Raw genomic sequence first — 21,186 nt, 5'->3', positions numbered from 1 at the left:
CAAAAGTTTGACCCACATTTACACACAGACTTATTGGTAGTAATACATTAAAGAGAAGATATCAATTTTCTCTTAATTCTGAGGATATTAAACAAGTCAGCACAAAACAGAGAGATGAACGTAGTTACAGTAATTGACTGCACTTTTACTTGCTTCATGTACTCACCGGTCTCCAGGCTTGAACTCGCGGGAAAACTTCGTCCTCTTCTTCTTATGCTTCCTCTTCAGATTACGGATAGACAGCGGGATGCTTTTCTTTCGGTTGGTGCCCAACCCGCCACTCTGAGAGGAGGCTGTGGAGCTGGCCGATGATGTCAGAGAACTACGTGGGATGAAATTCACAGACACAAAGAAAGGACTCATTTTCTGTCTTTGATTAGTCTTTCAAAGGTCAAAAATAATGAAGAGTAACTGGTAAAGTATTTTAATTACTAGCTTTGTTATTACTAGTCATTCCATCTAAAATCATACTGGACCAAGTATAACACAACGTCACATAATATTCAAGGCCTTAAATTTTAATAGGCTTAATTATCAACCCTTCAGACCTTACTGAAGTTAAATCTTGGCATTTCATCTTCAAAAAGAACATTTTTGTTGCAGAGTTATTGCATCAGATGATATTAGATTTGAACAGAACATCCTGTTTTGTGTGTCCACCTCTGTCAAAAAAACCAAATGTCTAAATGTTATCAGACCTGGTATCATCTGTGTCTTCTGCAGCCTCATCATCAGCGTCCTGCTCTCCATGCTCGGCCAACGTGTCGTTGGTGTTTTGGGTGTCTGGAAGGTTCTGAATAGGGGCCACAGGGCCATTGTTTTTGGGATGAGATGAGTCCGTCTGCTCCGGTTTGTGCTCGCCTAGAAGAAATAAAACAAAAGAGGGAGTATTAGGCTATGGAAGTATTCTCTTCTAAAAGGTACATAAATAAATATAATATTCTACTGATTATTCTTCATCTTTGTGGAAACTCATTCAAAATGATTAAAAGCTGAGTCTGAGCACTTCAAGTTTTTATTTTGCTTTAACTTCACTGAGAGTCATCTTTAATTTTCTTGGATTATTGATCATCTCTCAGGTTAAGTGCTCTGCACTTCAGCACAGTTTTCAACAAGTCTCTTCTCTCTGTAGTGAGCCCCGATTAGTAAAGGATTGTTGAACATCTCTCAAGAAGCTTCAAGTCATTCTGACTTTCCTTTATTTTGGAGGCCCTTTGTTCTCTGCAACACATAAAAAGCTAATTTTAACAAAAATGGTACATGATAAAATGCTATCAATGTGTGTTTTTATGAGATAAGATGAATTATTTTAAGCATTCTCCATCATGCATAGTTAAAGTTCGGTAGTCGTTTAAAAGCTCTACTTCATCTATACCTCTGTTTTTGTTATAATAGTAAATAAACAAAATTAGGTGGTTCAAGCCCCTTTCTGCAGTGGTGCTTAGCTGCGCATCCATGCTGGTATGCCAGCTGGTTTCTCAATAATGGAGCCATCCTGACCTCTGCACCTGTGGGTTATAAACTTACTCTTGACAAGCAGCTCATAGAAGTTCATGCACTGAGTGAGACCACATTTCAGAAAGATGGATGCACAAAATTATAACAAGAAATCGTCTCTCCATGAGACATCATCCTGCAGGACACCTGAAACTAGTAAAACTGCTTTCGTCTTCCTTTTCATCCTCCTCTTCCTCTCATGCAGCAGACACACCTGGAGGCTGGGCTGTTAATCTCTCCTCTCCTTGGCCAGTGTGAGAAATTCAACATGAACTCTCAACCCTAAATCTTATTAGGGTTACCTTTAACCACTTCATGTAGAACTGTCGGATTCTCGATCTTTTTAAGCTTTATAAGCTAGCTTCGCTCACTCCAGACGTCCCAAAGTTAGATGCTGTACCCTTAGAAAACAAAAACTAGTTTGCTAGATATGAGCAAATGCAACTTTTTTCTGCACAAGTTTGATAAAAAAATCTTGTAAGTATAATTTGCACACTCATACTGTGTTTCTTACATAACATGTATGATAAATCAGAAGATTAACTGAAATTCAAAATTTAAATGAATGAAAACTTAACTTACACATTAAAAGTTCACCTGGGGATCCAGGGTGGGTACAGGCTCATTGAAAAGAGAAGACGTGTCATTTTTCCCCGGGGTTTTTATTCTTTTTCGCTCTGCTAAATTGTGATTTATTTTTTGTTGAAGTGTGAATGTTTGATTTGTCATGACTATTTTTAGCTGAGTGAAATTTTTCAACATCACAGGCTTGAGTTCATGATAGAGGCAAAACCAACAACATTACAGAGCAGAAGTGTGTGTGTGATGTTTGTGTGTCGTCTGGCACCTTGTGAGTCGGCATTTTCCGTCTTCTTCCCTGAATCTTTCTTGAACATCCTTTTTAACTGAAACAGACACATAAAAAATGATCAAACTGCCTCACAGTCTCTGTTTTTCTCTGAGCAAATTCAACTTTTGGCAACTGTTCATTAACTTTTATAAAGAAAAAAAAAAGAGGTGAACGTAGGTGTCGATATTTACCTGAGGGAATAAAACGCTGCAGCGACCTACATCGCCCCAGCAGGGACTGAGTTCTTATCTTACCCCAAAATAGCACAGCTTGGTCTAAACTCTGACATGTATAGGACATTTTACGTACCTTTCTTACAACAGGGTCCTCAGGCAAGACAGGAGCACCCTCTGGTCCTTCACAGGTGATTCGCGTTGCATCCCCTTTAGCGGGGAAAATATAAAGAGCCCGCTCTCCCAGCTGTCTCTGCGTGTGGTCATAGTAGCCAAGACGCCTCACCCTAAACACAACAGGCAGAGAATCAAAAAATCACTGGAGAAATTATGTTGACAGCCTCTGACTAAACACCAGAAATGACTGCATCACAGCTACACAAAGATGAACAACTTCACAAACAGCGGGTTAGTGAAATACAACAGCAATAAGGATGTATGGAGGAGACATTTTCACTGACCTGCAGAGATTTTCCTGTGTGATGGTGGAGGGAGGAGGATAAACGCTGTCAGAACCTTTGGGAGAGTAGCTCTTTGTGATCCAGGTCACCTTCAGCTCTACCACTTTTACCTGAGGAGGTATGACAATAACATGGACACTATTTTTTTCCACAGAAACTCCAATTTATGAAATTCACAGCTGAGATACAAAGAAATTTTTAAAAAGCATACAAAGTAGTGACAGTCTGACACAGATCCAAAGAGCTGCATCAAATAGAACTGACTTAACTGATATTCATACATGATCTTCTCTTTGAAATAGTCAGGGGAGATAATTAAACCCTGGCATAGACACAAATATACAATGCTTACATGAAATGCAAATACAAGAATAATGAAAGACTATTACCTCTTCTACCACTACTCTGAATTTGCACTTCCTGCTGAGGACAGGTTTGACCCCTGACAGCCACTGTACATTAGAAAAAACTTTTGCTGGTCCAATGAGAACCTGACCCGGGTAGAATCCGTATGCCTCATCAAAGAACAGACCCTGAAGAGGAAACACAAAAACAAGAACACGATGTGAAGGAGAGAATTTATGATGTGTCAGCTATCAGAACAAACACTTTTGTTAGAAAATATTTTAGGGTTAAATTCCAGTAGAAACTTTAAGCCGAGGTCAGACTACACATTTTCAGCCAAATGAGGTCAGAAAGGTATAAGGGGGCCTGGTGGTGGAGGGCTTTATGAGAGATGAGGATTTTAAACTGGATGCGGTATGAGACGGGGTGCCAATGGAGATTTTGAAGGACAGGGGTGATGTGGTTACGGGATCAGGTGCGGTTGAGGAGGTGTGCGGTGGAATTATGGATGTATTAAAAGATACTGAAGATATTGGAGGTTGTGCTGTAGAGGATGCTGTTACAGTAATCAAGTCTTGATGTAATGGAGATGTGGATTAAGGTTTCAGCTGCAGGGAAGGAGAATAGTGGACTGATGTGGGCTACATTTTTAAAGTGAGGGAAGGCTGTTTATGTGAGTTGAGTGTTGTACTTATTAAATAAGAGGTGACTGCAAAAAATTATGCTAAGATTGCAGCGATGAGGGGAGGAAGATAGGGCGGAGTTGTGAATTTGGTCGGTGAAATCATGGACAGATTTGGTGGATAACATGCAGTGTGTTTCAGTGGTGAAGTAGGTGTTGGAAATGTAGAATTGTTTATCATCAGAATAATGGTGAAAATGGAGCTCATGGTGACATAAAGTGTTACGGAGGGGGAGCAAGTATATGATGAAAAAGGAGGGGCCAAGTACTGAACCTTGAGACAGGAGAGCTATGAAGGAGGAGCAGTTAAAGTCTAGCAAATTTAATTTTTGTTCTGCTTTCTACGGTTTTGCTCCATGATGCTAATCAATAAGAGCACAGAGCACTCTGCGTGCACACGAGTCATAGATGTAACAATAAACAAAATAAAACAAATGCAAAAGTAAAAGAAGAGTGATAGAAGATTTTGCAACGGAGCAACTGTTTGTTGAGCTTTGACGATAACATCCCTGCCTTTATGATACATCATAAAGGCAGGGGACTAGCACAGCTGACTGAAAAAAAGAAATACTGGCAAAAAATATCAACAACCTAGTTAGTAACTGTGGTTATTATTAGCATCAAGCTACTGCATCATTTAGTCTAATGTTTGTCTTGACAATACATACAGTATTGTATGGTAAATACAGCATGTTCAATCTGAAAAAAAAACAACAACAAAAAAAGAAACAAAAAAAACAAAAAACAAAATGCAGTCTGACTACGGCTTTAGGGATCTCTCCACTCATCTCTCATCTGCTTTTGTAGTTTTGCACAATTTTTATATTGGATTGTGACCCTTAAAGTCAGCTAACACACTAACAGCTAAGAGCTAACATAGGTTAACTTACAATCTTACATCTGCTGCTTTCAAAATGCATTTTAACACTGGATTCATAATTTTTTACGAAATGGACTCAAAACAAAGTTTGGGGAATTTTCATACAGCTGCTTTGGTGCAGCAGCAGCAGCAGACAAGCTTACAGAGTTGTTGCTGAACATTGAGGGTGCTGCATTTCAGTTTAGTTTGATTTAAATTATTTATTGGCTGGAAATTAAATTAATTAATTCATTCAATTACACTACACTGCACACCAAGGTGATTTATCCTGGCTTCAGACAGTATTAACCAGGTGATCAGTAGGAGTGGGAATCACTATAGGCTATATGGCCCCACGATACGATATTATCACGATACTTGGGTCACGATTTGATATTATTGCGATTTTAATTTTGCAATACAGTGAGTATTGCGATACCATATATTGCATTATATTGTGATATATACCATTTTTGCAGCTGTTTAGCTAATTTAACATTAGTCCTGCCCTCATGTATGTCGTATTTCTGCAGTATTTTTACCTCCGCCGAGGAGGTTATGTGATCGAGTTTGTTTGTTTGTTAATTAGTTGGTTTGTTAGTTTTTTGTTTGCAACATAACTCAAAAAGTTGTGGACGGAGCTTGATGAAATTTTCAGGAAATGTCAGAAATGGCATAAGGAAGAACTGACTATATTTTGGGAGTGATCCTGGTCACCGTCTGGTTTCAGGAAATGTTCAAAGGATTCTATACAGTTGGGATATAGGGCTAATGGCAGAGGTCTGCGCTCTCCGAGTGCTTTTCTAGTATTTTTATGTAGCACTTCTTGCAAACCTCCTGTGTCATGTCCGTGTCATTCATGCCCTGCTTGCATTCCCAATTGTCCTTTCCCTTGTGTTGCCATGTATGTTGAACTAACTTTCTCCTGCTGTATGACCATCACCTCTGCTGACCTCACTGGACAAACAATTTATTGTTGCATTTATTTCATTTTTTCATTGTCACAGACTTCAGTTCATATTAGCAATTAATTTGAAAAAATCGATACTTGGTGGACGATATGATATATATTACCAGACAAAATATCAAGATACTATGCTGTATTGATTTTTTCTCCCACTCCTAGTGATCAGCCTGGTGACTTCAAGTGTCTTATTTAAAAAAAAAAAGTTTTTCGTAAAAAACTAGCAGATAATGATTGGTTTCAGATCAAACTGAGTTTCACAGCATCTAATACTGCATATGATGCATATGCAACAGTTTTCTGTACATGAGTGTGTTGAAAAAATTTCTTAAGTCTAGAGTTTGAGTGGAAACAAATGAAAGGAACAAAGGGGGTGAAATGCTTAGAAAAACTCTTGGTTTGACTTAAAATGCAATCACTCATCCAACTTTTTACTCAAAAGTAAAGAATATACTCAGTGCTTTTTCAAATCAGGATGAGAAAAAAAACATCAAGGTAACTTAAGAATGTCAGATTTAGTGGCTAGATGGTAACATCAATGGACCAAGGATCTCTGCTTGTAAGATAAAACAAATATGCCACATTTGCAGACAAAAAAACAGGGATTTCTGTTGACTAACCCCTGTCCTGTTCAGTGAGGATGAACCTAACATGACAGGTGAGCGCTGGTGTCTACGTACCGAGTCACTGACATGAGGACAGATGTCGTAAAGCTTGGCACCATCTTCCACGCTCATGGAGCACCTGCAGGGACAGAGAGAACAATGGCTAACAGTCACAGGATTTAGCCTGGATTAATGTGTGCCAGCATGCAGACACACACTCAAACTCTTAGCCACTGTACTCGCCATGCACACACAAAAACACACAAAGTCTACCTGGCTCCATTGGAGAGCTTGAGGATGATGTGATTAGTCAGGTCGTAAACTTTCCCCAGCCAGAAGTCGTAGGCAATGTAGTCGCCGTACATAAAAGACTGAAAAAACAGGAATTAAAAAAAAACAAACAATATTACTATTACACAAAAAAATAGGAACTACAGATGTTTTTACTTTGGCCCAGCCTCCAAATGTATAAAGGTGTCCAATTTCCGAATTAATAAAGTAAGGATTCAATAAAGCTTCATATTAGATTTCTCTTTTAGGAACTATTCTTGTAGACGACTTGTAAATTAGGTGTTCACACACAGTAAGCAGGAGACCCACTCGATGAAGGAGTTCACTTCTAGGACATTTTCATTGTCACATTACCATGTATAACTAGAACACATTGTGCCTTTATGCCAATATTATGCTTCTTTCTGTGCAGGTCTGATTCAAAGTGAAGTGCAGTCTTTGGCTAGAAGGAAAGTGAAAAAGGAGCAAACTCCCAACAATAAACTCCTTAAGCTGCAAAACAAACAAGACTGTCTTAAACTGAGAAGTCAGAACTCAAAAATGTCCTTTAACCTTAACCCTTGCCTAAATAAAAAGACATTTTTGAGTGATGACTTCTCAGTCAGTCTTTGGCTAGAACCATAAACTGTTACATGATTATGAAATAATAATTCACAAACACCTGCAGAAGTGTAAACCCTTTATGCTGTCAATGTATTTTACAATAATGGACATTTTTTTTTACATTGGACATTTAATTATTTTACAATAATTTTGGATCAGGGGTGCACAATAATGGAATTTCTGCAAATTTCTAATATGCTGATACTTTTAAATTAATTTTACCCGATACCAATATTTAACTGATTTAACTGTGGTTCAGACCTAAAACTTCAATCCTTACAACACACAGTTTAAAGTTAGAGGATGAAAAAAAATTACAAATGTCATTCTTTTAAACACACTATAAAGTGTAAGGAATGATGATGAACAAAGAAAAAGACTTCAGCTGATGTGAGTTTGTTGGTCCAGCCTGAAACTCCACAGACTTAATTGTTTTTCATCCAAGATTTACAGCTTATGTATGCAGATTTTTAGACACAAAATAACAGTTATAAATATCAGCAGAAATGTTCTTATTGGCCAGTACCGCTGATTCCCTTTTAAAGCTATTATCTGCCAATACCAATATGATACAAATAATACTATGCACTAGGGCTGGGTATTGTTAAGAACCTCACGATTCGATTTTGATTCTTTAGGTTGCGATTTGATTTGATATTGACTTAAATGCTTCAATGTTGATTCAGCAAATAGTAGAAATACACAAATAACCTGTTGACAATTTTTTATAGAAAAATTTCATGCCCATGTGAACATATGTGGTAAGTCACCTCACATTTTCTAACAATAAAACATCTGAAAATAAAAATTTGCACGATAATAACTTATTTGTGCATAAGGAGTACAAAAGCAAAAAACATGCCAGTTCTGTATAAAAACTGAAAAAGTAAAGTGCATGTTAACTTAAATAATATTTCTTTCCTCTTGGAAATTATGATAAACCTCACATAACATGGTTACGGTTGGTTGTTGTTTGGTCGAGTGCGGCCTCCGTCCATACAACGCAAAGCACACGAACAGCAACCCCCACTGGCCAGGAGGTGAATTGATTCAGAGGATTTGCGGAATTGATATTGAATTGGTGGGGGAATATGGCAATGCATCGATTAATCAATATTTTTACCCATCCCTACTATGCACCTCTATTTCTGATTTATATATCTTGTTTAATACTCTGTATGCCATCATTGTATGTATTTCTTTTCATAGCAATTTGGGCCCTATACTTAAAATGCTTTGTGAAAAATATTCACCATTATCATTATTCATGTAATATGAAATGAGAAGAGCGATTAAGAGATTTTCCAGAAAAGCAAAACATTTTCCTGGACACAAATTGCATTTTCTCTCTTTTTCCATGACTGGAAAATCTGTCAACTGTTTTCCAGGTTTTCCAGGACACATGGGTAAGCTCCACACTACCAGTGCGGACCAAAACGACAGCGGCATCCTGGAGAGTTTAGAAGCTCAAACTTACTCAAAATGCAGATATCTAGTGGGGTTTTTTTTGTTCAGTGTACATATGAGAGACAAAAATATCTATCCAATTAGGTGAATTTGTCTGATCATGTCAAGTTTCTTTTGAAGAAAATTTAAGACCTTAAATTTCAGCTGATCAAGCATCTGAAAAGAAAATCTAAGCTGAGAGGCATTAAATGACAATGAATTATGTTTTATTGCTCTTCAGATAGTCCCGTGATGGATGAATACCATGGCAGGTTTTATATGACGGACAAAGAAAAGTCCATCAACATTTTATCACAAATCACATAAAATAGCCGTTGTGAATTAATGTGATTTCTGTTTAGGTAAAACTGAAGTTATTGCCTTGAATCCTTCATGAATTGAACATATCCAATGCTAACGGTTTATACAACATAATGCGAAAGCTGAGAGATGACACTGTGTGAATTTGTCACATTAAAAATACAATCATGGCTAACCTTGGGTTAAGCAGATTAAGTAAGACAGCTGGGGAACGGTGATCTCGTTTTGAAATAGGCTACACCCTGAATTTTAACAACCCCGGGGCAGATAAGCTTACAGATAAGCTAAAGTAAGACGTAAACCAAACACTGAAATACAGAGACACAACCGATATAAAGCTTCATATTAACAAAACTTTTGGATGTTAATTGGGTTTCACATCCATCACTGATGAACCGTGCGGAGGTGTGCCTTCAGGCTTTGCTTTGTGTATTCAAAATCAGGTCCATATAATGTCAGGATACGCAATCTATGACCACATATCAATGATCACGGTCCACAGCTTCTTCAGAAATGGAGTGGATTTCTGTCAAATCCAAATATCCCTGAATTTAAGTGGACATTAGTCAGTTTTCCCCCATTTTAATCTGTTTCTCATAGAGTAGACAGCAATTTTCTGTTTTCCCGTACAGCCCAACTGAGCGCGCAATTCCCAGTTTTACACACTGTGCCTTTTAATTTATTGGATGCCAATGGTACAAAATAGCTACTAACATCTGTTCATCATTTGCATATAGCTGATATTTGTCAACAGGGCCAATATCAGCTGATACAGATGCTTCAGCGTATCCCTAGAATATAAATATGACAATCTCTTACCCAGATGTGCTGCAGGTCTTTGCTGTTCACTGGATACAGAACACAGTTTGTTCCTACAAGTTTCACTGCACATTCGATGTCAATGTTGGTAACAATACCACACTGGTTATCCTGAAATGCAAGAAAGATAAAATAGTCACATCATTACATTTATCATTACTTTTATTGCTTTCTAACTGTCAACATAGCACCAGGGGATCGCTACACTTTGGTCCAAAGGCATCAGTGTTTTATGGGTATGTGTACAAAGTATAATTTCAATTTCAAACAAAATGAATCCCAGCAATGCTGTATTTACTCAGACTGTGATTATCTGCTCTTGTTTAATACCAAGAGTCTCCTCTCAGGCCTCAGTGAGTTTCAGCCTGTTATGACATTCTGGTCATGCCTGATGCAGCAAACTGATCAGAGCAGTGACATGACTGACAAAGAGAGAGACTGATTTGAAAAAAAGGTAGAAATAGCAGGACAAAAAGACATGAGTGCCAAGAACAGTCGATTTATACAGAGGATTTACTTACATGATTTACTTACATTTGAATTGTTTCGGCGCACAATGTCTCTGATCACTATAGATCGATCTTCAAGTTTCAGCTGAGAAAGGAAGAAGAAAAGAAGTTTAGATACAGGCGCCTGTTTGATCTCATATTTTGAAAACCTTACAAAAACAGAAGCTGCTGTTCCTTACTGATATATGATAATTTTCCTGCACACATCAGTGACCCTGTGAGGAACCCTAGAGAAGAACTTGGAAATTCATAACGTCGCATAAATCACAGTCACACTTAGAGTGTGACAGCATTACTGATATGATTTGTCACGGCCTTGTCGTGTCCCTGCTCAGAGCCATGAAGAATGCACAGTCAGCAGAGCTGTAAAGCCCCCTGAGAGCAGATCAGATAATTTTATAATGCAAACAGTAGAATCCAGCAGGAATCAGAAAACATATGGATTATTAATCAAAACACTGAAATCAAATCAGGTTAAAATTATACTCTGTAACTACAGAAGGACAGACGACATCACACCAGCATCGATGAAGAATTACATGCCCGGAGAGACAGAGGGCAGAAAACAAGAGTCGCTGAGCTAAACTTGGCACAGGCTGAGCTCCCGGAGGAAAATCTTGTTCTTCAGAGCTAAATTCTGCTGTGTCACTACACCAGTTATCAAACACCCCGACCAAAACAGAGATTAACCTACTATTACTTCTCACAGTTCGGATCTACGAGTGTTCTCAATGGAATGACAGTTTAATAATGGTTCAGAAGGGGATTTATTTGATTAGAGACATTTTAAAATAAATTACCATTAAAAAACAACTGTTTTTAAACAGTGGCCATTAGGCTGTGTCTTTATGGTCACAGTGGGAAGGTCAAATGCTCAAACAATGTTATACTGATACTAGAAACAACTTAAAAATAGGGACAGTAGACATCTGGGGGAACATCATTCAAATTTCCAGGGAAATCAAGATGTCATGAAAAGGTTAGCTACCGTCAGACATCAGCAACTCTCAACCACTTCTGAGTAGGGTTTTGATGAAAACCCCACCCCGACATTTTGTAAACTGTCTCACAAAATCAGTAAATAGACGTAGAGTAGGAGTGGGCAGTATTATGTTAAAGCAGTATCCTGGAGTTCTTGAAAACAGCCAAAGTATTACTTTAATCACCACCAAAATAATCTGCTCTGTATGTTATATACAGAGAAGATATGTTATATTGCGTTTGTGATAAATGCCCTCAGAGAGTGTCTGTTTCCAGCAGGAGCATCACTGCCTGTATGAAGATACTGTAAAAGTGATGACAGAAGAAGAACAATGTTTTCTGTAGCAAGTGCCAAAAACATCAAAAGATTCGAGCATAACAAATCCCTTCCAGCATTTACAACAGCAGCACAAAGTGCAGTACGAAGAGTGTGTTAAACAATCACTCTGCAACATTAAACAGTACAGTGAAACATGACAAAAAGGTGAAAAGATGGGTGACATTTTGCAAGCTGTGGAGCATCATATTGCTGAAGACAGTCCCTTTTACAAATGTGGAGTACGATGGTTTATAAAGCTCCTGAAAAGGACTGACCTGATACCAGTTGTCAAGTCGAATTATTTTGTAAGAGAATTACTGCTAAAAATGTTCACTGAGGTCTGCGAGAGCTGGTCTGGTTTATGTGGATTTGAGTGAGAGCTTAATGTTTTTATTTTCTTACAGAATAGATATAACAAGAAATGCATTGAATATTGCCATTGAACTTAAAAATATCCAGGTATGTGTGGAAGTGAATGCTCTACTCACCAGGAGCACACTTTGCACAGCATCAAGCATGTAGCTTGATGCTCCTCCTTGAAAAGAATGTTTTTTTAATAATGTGTTATTAATATCGTAGCCAAATTGGAAAATTTGGGGAGCATTTACCAACATCATAAATTATAACGCAGAGCAACAGACACCATGACAGAGTCTAGGGATGGGCCCGATCCGATCCAATATTGGTATCGGGTCCAATATGGACGTAATTAATAGATCGAATATCTGACTGATGGCGCCGATCCAAATTCATCCTACAGTTTGCAGTAGACCATGAATGCACCGCAGTCTAACGCGAGATAGTCTGTGTGTAACTGAGCTAGTATTAGTTGGGGTCGTTCTGCGCGGTATAAACGTAGTCGATTAAACGTAAATCTATATTTAGAATAGTCAAAAATAGTCTAAAGATGAGAGGACACAAAGAAGAGTGGGTTTGACGTTAGCCTGATAACGGGGGGCGCTAGCATTGAAAGCTAGCGCTGCTAGCACCTTCGTTCCTCTTTGCAGATTAATATCGTGCTTTTATATTTGGCCTCTTTTCACTTCGGGTGAGTAGTCATATGTGAGCTTAACCCTCGACACCCCACATACCACTTTATTTCCATTTACTATTTTGAAAAACGGTCGTACTGGGGTCTTCCTACGAGATGCTAAAAGCTTAGCCACCGCCGGCTAAGCTTGTTTATATCCGGTGAAGGGTCAGAGAGGAAGGCTGCAGCCATTATCTGAAGCTACAGCTGTCTCTAGTGGCAGGGAGTTCATTATAGTTTAAAAGAGGATTATAGACAGGGATTTCAAGACCATGTTCATAAAATATGATAGGTAATTAGTTTGACTGACTGTTAAAGTGGTAGTTTAACCTACTTGAGTTATGCTATTTAGAGTAAGTAAATAACATAACTTAGGGTAAAATTGTTGTTTATAACTTATACTCAGTTGTTGTTTTTTGGATAATGTTGATATTTATTTTTTAGTAGTTTTCAAATAAATTTGTATGGAATACATTTAAATTGAATTTATTTTCAGGTTTGTTTTTTTTGTTGCTTTTTAATAAGAGGAGTTGGGCGGTTTACTACAGCCTCTTGTAACCTCACACATTATACCAACAACAATAATAACTGTTTAAAAAAAAATTCTATATATATCGGAATCGGAACGGAAAAAGAAGTGGATCGATGCATCCCGAACAGAGACTAGTGTTAAACTGGAAATTACAGTAAAAGATGCCCCTCCTGCCACTTTTAACTGTCTGTGTGTTGGTTTTTGGAGAAATACAACTGATCTGTGCCCTGCAAAAATGGTGCACAATGAATCCTGGGATTTGCTCAGCGGTAAAGGATACACTGGGTTTATCCTCTGTTGGACAGGGACAGAAGGCCTGTTTGTCGGCTACATTTTATGACGCCTTTGTAATGGGGCAGCCTTAGATGCACTGTTGTGACATAATCAGCCTTCAAAACATGCACATGGAAGGCTGCAGCACCTTCAAAAGGACATACCAGGTCTATAAGGCAAAAGTAGGCCATGCTCTGTCACTATAAAGTCAACCTGACTTTAGGAGCAAAAATTGCCATCGCTTTATAAATACCAGTTAGAAATTTGAGATGATTTGATTAAACACTTTGACAGCTGCTACTGCTTATGTTTCTGCTCTAATGGCAAACCAACATGATTAAACCAAACCCACACAGTCCTGACAAGACAAGTGACATCTGAACAACTTCTATGACTAATCAGCAAACAAACTGCTTAAAAAAAAAAAATGGTAATAATAAAAAAGTTTTAGTTGAGTTGAGTTTGTCACTACCATTCCAAGAGTCAAGAATGACCTTGATGCTAAACTTGACAAGTGAGAATAAAATGTCTTTTCCAAACCTTTACCGTAGTGTTAGGAAACACACACACACAGTGGTAAAAAAGCATAACCCTTGTACAAACCCTGTATAAATCAGCTCAATAACTTCCATCTTATAATTACTTAGGCACTGAGGCGCATTATAAATCCCATCAGAAAAACACTTCATTGACTCTGAGACTTATTCATGATTAACAGAGTGACAGAGCAGAATTTCACACCACAGTGTCGTTTCTCTAACAGTGAGTCAGTCACAAAATTGAGCCATCAGTCTGAGCCGCACTGATCCCATTAGACTAAATGTAGAGGGTTATAACTTTGGTCTAATTAAAAACAGGATTTTTACTTTTAAACAGCTTCTTTTTTAAACTCTCTTTAAGGAAAATGGTCAGATACTTCTTACCCAACTTGCTGTAAAAATCCACAAATCAAAAAATAAGATTTCCTCACAGAGGGGGGGCTTGTTTTAATGACATATTGTACTGGCTTACAAACACAAACATCTCATCCTGAGCAAAAAATAGGAATAAAATGTCATCAAAAAAGAAGGCTACTTCAGTCAATGTGTCCTGTAAATTTGTCTCCTAGTTATACCATATTTTGTTGTGGCAAGTAAAGAGGAAAATTAAAGCTCCTGTCGGAAGGTTTCAGCTGGTTATGAAACAGACTGAAATAAAAACTGATGCCTGTTTATGAACCAAAAAATGATCATCAGCATAAACATTGTCCATTTTTAAAATCTATTTTAAATGACAAACAGATGAACAGCATGGAAAAGAAAACAGTGGGTTATAGCAGGTCTGTGTGCAATGAGTCTTTTTTAAAAAAAAAAAGTTATGTTATTATAATCCCCAGCCAATCTGAGCAGCAGGGTAGGTGTCAGATTCAGTAATTGACAGCACACTGCAGAGACAGCCTTTGTTGACATTTCCTCAGCAAATATTCACAATAACTGATAAATCTGACTATTTAATGAAAGCAGGAGAAATGTTTTTTTCACATACTTGACAAAAGTGATGCTTTGTCCAAGAGGGAGGCCAAGAAAAAAGTTTCACATGACACAAAACATATTCTCCTTATATCTTTTTTGGGTTCTCTCCTTGTACCCTGGCTGACAGCCACAAACCGAAGTCACACTCTTGACAGTAACTGGTGACTCCAAATTGCTCATAGGTGTGTTTTTATGTGACAGGCTGACTGCCTCTGAAATAAACCAACAAAGAGTCAAGAGTTATCCCCCAACCACCACCACCCCTCTCTCTCACCCTCAATGACCGCTGGGACAGGCTCGAGCCCCGCACCCCCCTTACGGGATAATCAGTGTATATAATGGATAGGATAACTTGAATAAAAAGTTACCTGCGGGAGGCTGGGCTCTCACTCTACAAGCTACAGCACAATCTGCTCTGCTGGCAGCAAAAACACAGCAAAGAGGAAGCAAAGCACCATCCAGAGCCTCTGAGTTTGGGCAGAGACAGATGGAGGGAGAGGAGGAGAACGTAATTAGGAATAAAGAGAGCAAAGAAATTAAAACCATGGAGGCCTACTGCATGTTAAGTAATGGCTAGGGGTTTGAGACTTTCACCGAGTTTTCTCCAAACAGAGGAAAACAGAAGCAGCACAAAATGTTGGCAGACTGAAAGATGGCTGATGAATAAAGGCTAATGCAGATCATAAAATTAGGATGAAGAATGAGTTCTCTACTTTGGTCATTACAATAACTGAATACATGCATGAGTCCATTTTAAGCAAATAAAAGGATGATATGAGAACTCTGAATGTAACTCATGTTAAATCACATATTCGTTTCTTCTATCAGTGATCAAACATTTACTGATCATACAAGGACTGCCACAAGTAAGTCTCTGTGTTTTAGTGTACATACAAGGCATAACTGATGCAGCTGTTTTTTAGTAAAGTGATATCATGACTGACAACAGCTCAGTCGGAGATCATCAGGATGTTTCGCTTCAATATAAATGAGCAGCCAGGCAACAAACCAGTGTCTGAGTCAGTGTAATTCATGTGAAGCACAATAATAAGGTAAAACACGTTCTTTCCTCTCCAAGTTTAATGTGTGTATTAACAGCAACATATATACAGAAATCCAATATCCATATAAAGAAGTATATTTTAACTGATGCACCACTTGTTTTAAGTCCACGATAATTCAAACAAGTGGGGTATGTGTTTAACAAGATAGCACTATTTTCATCTGTAAAATGGAAATAAAGTTGTCCATAGGCTGTGCCAGGTTTAACTCACATATATTCATGCATTTAGTGATGACATCCAGGACAGGAATGTGGACGTTATGCAAAAACGATTGAACGTCTGAGTTGCTGTAGGACTGGGCAAATTAACACATTAGATTAAATCGCAATATGACCTGCTGTGATTGTCAAATCGCAGTTGAAATGCAATTTCAATTTCAATTGCAATTGAAAGGCAATTTGAAATGTGTCAAAATGACAGTTTGATAAAAAAAAAAACTGCAGCAGAGACTTTATGGTCTACACATTATGCGTACATTCAAGCTTTTTTTTTTAGTATGGTTAACAAAAATCATACTTTTACTTTTTCACGTGTATGTTTTTCTTGATCAAAATGAGAATAACATTAAAATGATCATCCCTTCTGATATGGCAATTAATAGCAAATTTGCTTTATGAGCCAAAATAGCTATTAGATATTTCTTTCAAAATCATTTCCCCCTCGTTGAATTCATCTATTTTGTGCTGGTTATAATATAGAGTGATTTATTGTTTTTATGTGTTGAACATTACATAAGATGAAGATGAAGATTTTTGTAATACCACTCTATGATACCACTACCATAAAGGGTAAAACACAAACAAACAAAGAAACAAAAGAGTGATTTAAATTTTAAGCCCCAGCCCTATTACATGTCCATGAGCTCATTCTTTTCAAACATTATATTATTTTAAATGATCTAAGCAACATTCAGGCCCACATACACAGACGTACCACACTCTATCTCAGTGTAACTCTACACCACTGGATTCTGGGAGAGGAAGAGCCATTGTGTGTGCCTGTAGGATTCATTGTTCGCCATGTTCCCTAATAATCGATATAGTAGCAACCTGTCTGGTCCCCATGTCTGCCACTGAGGGCACACACACCCTCCCCATTTAAACCTTTTAGCTTGAAGAACACAAGGAGTACACATCATTTTTTCCCAAAGAAGCACATACACGCTACTCGTCATTAATATTCCTTCAGTGCACCGCGCTGCAGTGTGCTGCTGTAGTAACTAATTCCTCCTCAGTTTAAAACCAGAATGTTTGGATCAATTCTATTTAGCGCCCTGAAATAGAGAGAGCATTACTAGTAATATAACACCTTAGGTCTTACTCTCTGACACACACAACTGAAAATCACAACAGGACATTTATTACCATGTCAGATTATGATCAGAATGTGAAACTGCTTGTAAATCAGCTTTGATTATAATAACTAGTTGGCCTTCATACAGCACTTCTGTTCTGACTAGTGAAAATTCAATTTGCCAGTACTTTGCTACCGAGTCAAACATCACCATTTCTGATTTCTGCAGTGAAAGCAAATCACTACAAGAGAGAAGGGACAACAGTGCTACCTCATTGATCATAGAGATAAAAAGTCAAAAAGATGAAGCATTTGTCATCTTTAATGTAGTTTGTTGCGTCATATGAAGGCGTCTTCCTGAATGGCAGCTTTAATGCAAACACTAACTGCAAAATGATCAGCTGGGTTACTACAGAGCAGCTGACTGTTGCTATGGCTTGTGTGGTGATGCTAAGAAGAGAGGCAGAGAGGAGGTGGTCGACAAACAGTCAGACAACAAAAGAAGATGATGTTGGCATTACTGTGTGCATGAATGGATGTGTGTGTGTGTGTTTATGTCCGTGTGACACCTTCCGCTTGGTTAGAACACGACCCTGGCTGCCTTTCTATAGAGGCTGATAAGGGAGAAGGGGCCAGATTGATTACAAGGATCGATGGAGGACAGTATTCGCTTCGACTTCCCGCCCTAATTAACACAAGTCACAAATCAGGTGCAGCACCAGGAGGAGGAAGAGGGGGAGAAAGAGACACTGCAGAGGACTGCGGCTCGGGGCCACGCCTGTATCTGCTCTGACAGACAGCAAAGGGATGATACTGAAAGATGAGAAAGTTTACAAGACAACTGATCGACAAAAACAACAGCCGACCCAAACAAACATGAGTTGTTTAGTCACAACAGGTGCACAATCTGTCCCCAAATGATATAAATAGATAACCATCTATGATAATGAAGGTGAAGCCATCACACATCTCTACATCCTGCACCCCAGCCTTCAGCCTCGGGCTGTTCACAGCTCTGCTGTGGCATCATTAGAAATTGGAGGAATTGGAAAAAATTTGAGCCATCCACATGGAGGTGAGCAGACTTTTAAAGAGGCCTTTCTGATACACATCCTTTAATCTGTAACACCATTTTGATTTAATCATAAAATTAAAGAAATACCTTTAGAATCATGCTTTTGCATTGGCTCAGTGAGAAAACCCACCGATGGTAGCTTTCTACATTGCAAACTTTATATAAAAAGGTAGAATGTCACTGCCTCTAATCAGCAGGACTCAGAGAGCCCTGGCTTTAGAAATGCTGTTGCTGGAGCCAATGGCTAAAAAGCAGATAGGCCTCAAGACCACCACAGTCCACTACAACACTACTGCCTGCTTCAGGGGACACTAGAGGGGTAAAAGCCTCAACCTCAAAAGATTGCTCTGAGGCAGTAGTGCTGTGGGCCTCTGTGCCACTAGGCATTTTTCTCTGGCTAGGGGACATCACCGTCACTCCTGCCCTCCCACCTCATCTGGAAAACCATGCCCTTTTTCCTTCCTTCTTCTCAGTACCAGAATGCCTAATTTTTGTGCATTTTTCAAATTCCTGAAGTGGGCGAAGTTAGCGCTGAGCTGGGGGTTTGATTATTCATCGCTTAAGTTGAGTAGTTATAAGTATAACCCTTAACAGTCTAAGACAACTTTATTTCAGTTTTCTATTTTGAAATACTTCCTTACAGCACTGCTTCCACGACATGCTAACTGCTAACTTCTCATGTTTACATCTGGCAAATGAAGGCCATTAACTGACGCTACAGCAGCTACTAGTGGTGGGAGGCTTTATTACAGTTTTAAAATAGAATTTGACTGGGATTTCAGGCCTGTGTCAATAAAAATGATAGATAATTAGTTTTACCAGGCTTGTAAATCATGTGCTTGCTAATTTGATATCTAAATTTAACCGTTTAGCTACCTAACCATGTGCATCCATAGGCCCAACCCACCAGTTAAGAACAACAGTGTTAAGTGGTACTTAACAGAAAATCCTTCTTGTGTGAAAAAAGAAACTCTCAGGCTTTAAGGGAGGACTTGGAAAAAGTTAACATCATCATACTGCATAATTCAAATGTCAACAACCACTACTGCTGTCAATCCATTATTCACCTATCACACTTGTGTGAATTATTTTACACATAAGAGCACGTCATCTCTGCTGCTCTCCTATTGTTGGTTTGGTTTCCTCGCTGGGACAACATGATGTTGCACTTCCTGAACTACTGATAAATGAAGAATGAGGTTACCACACTAGCCAATGGCTTAGCTGCTAAATTGATCCATTTTTAAATACTGATAAGTGAAAAACACAAATAACCATTCTTTTATTGCCTTCTCATTTTTAGAATAAATCAATATAGGAGATATTGGCTTGTTCCTTTAAATGAAAGGCAGCAAAAACTAAAACAACATAAATCAATTACAAATTTTGCAACCTCAGCTAACATGAATCAATCACATGCTGACACACTGTGTCCCCACTGCTGCAGGACAATGCTGTCTGACTGAAGACTACTGATAGGGACACACCGGAAGGGCCACAGATCTGTCAAAAAGAAAGCTGGTGCAGGCCCTTTTAAACCAGAGAGACCACAAGGGAATGACAAGAGTAATGATAGGCCACACAGTGTCTATTATAGAGCAGTGTCCTCGCTTTGCTGTTTCATAGATGAAACACAAGTGGATAGAAGAAGGTAGCAAAGATGGGTGGAATACATCTAGAAATGGGGAAGAAAAAAGCAAGAAGAAGAAAGGGCAGGGAACATAAGATAGAGAGAGAGTGGGGATGAGGATTTGGATGAAAAATACTCCAGAGTCAATCACAGAGATGAAGGAACAGACGGGGAAACGAACGAGGAAGATGGTGAAGGGGAAGGGGGTTGCTGGGAGAGGTAGACAGGGTGTGACGGGGGGAAAAAGGAAAGATAAGCAGTGAACAAGGCACACAGAGGAGACAGCAGCACGAGCCAACAAGTGGGAGATCGAGACAGATCCCAGAAGAGAGATAAAGGGTGAGGAAATGGGAAAAGCAGGAGCCAGAAATAGAAAACATGGCAGATAGTGAGATAGAAGAAAGAAGGAGGGAGGTAAGAGAGAGAGAGAGAGAGAGAGAGAGAGAGAGAGAGAATGGGAGAGAGAGACTGGGCAGGGCCAACACTGCAGAGGAAAACGGGTGGATGAGAGGACAAGAGACAGAGGAAGAGGAGTAAAGGGAGCTAGTGGGATGGATGCAGAAAGAAGCAAGTCACTTCAGAGTCTCTCCAGTTTGTGTCTCTGTGTGTACATGTCTATGTGTACTCGGTCTGCAGAGGGAGAGGTTGAAATGAGATCCATTATCTCAGAGCAAGAGCTGGACAATCATCCAGTCAGCACCACATCATTACGTCAACATTCTCCAACACCAGTCTGCTGGGACAATGAGAGGGGAGGAGGAGGGGACGAAGGGCAACACGAGGGGAGGAAAAGGAGGAGTAGGTGGTTAACAGAATGGAGGGGAGGAGAAAGTAGGAAACTGGGTAAGAAACAAGTAAAAGAAAAAAACGAGGAGATGTAGGAGAGGATGCTCCAGGGGAGAATTCTTAAAGATCAGGATCTATGGTCATGTTGTGCCCCTGTCATATTAGATTTACTGTAAACACAAGCTGCTGACACCACCCTGTGAGTGGTAAATAGACAGTGTACAAGTGGGAATTTATTGGCAGGCTTGGATTTGTCAGACATGCTGC

The 21,186-nt window shown here is 38.9% G+C and overlaps 1 protein-coding gene across 5 annotated transcripts in view; it reads right to left on the bottom strand.

Annotated features, from left to right (window-relative positions):
* The window catches only part of ube2o (ubiquitin-conjugating enzyme E2O), a 56,469-nt gene that overhangs the window by 13,937 nt on the left and 21,346 nt on the right, over positions 1-21,186 (bottom strand). For 2 of the 5 annotated variants that reach the window (XM_041784651.1, XM_041784652.1), the window contains exons 2-11: positions 10,451-10,510; positions 9,917-10,027; positions 6,710-6,807; positions 6,512-6,575; positions 3,371-3,514; positions 2,982-3,091; positions 2,657-2,807; positions 2,345-2,402; positions 699-861; positions 167-322 (exon numbers count right to left, since the gene is read on the bottom strand). In XM_041784651.1, coding sequence (XP_041640585.1) covers positions 167-322; positions 699-861; positions 2,345-2,402; positions 2,657-2,807; positions 2,982-3,091; positions 3,371-3,514; positions 6,512-6,575; positions 6,710-6,807; positions 9,917-10,027; positions 10,451-10,510 — 1,115 coding nt within the window. The other 3 variants (XM_041784653.1, XM_041784654.1, XM_041784656.1) reach the window with 3 other exon arrangements.

The sequence above is a fragment of the Cheilinus undulatus genome, linkage group 4 (genome assembly GCF_018320785.1).
Source record: "Cheilinus undulatus linkage group 4, ASM1832078v1, whole genome shotgun sequence".
In the NCBI taxonomy this organism is placed as follows: Eukaryota; Metazoa; Chordata; class Actinopteri; order Labriformes; family Labridae; genus Cheilinus; species Cheilinus undulatus.
This window is presented reverse-complemented; position numbering and strand designations above follow the sequence as displayed.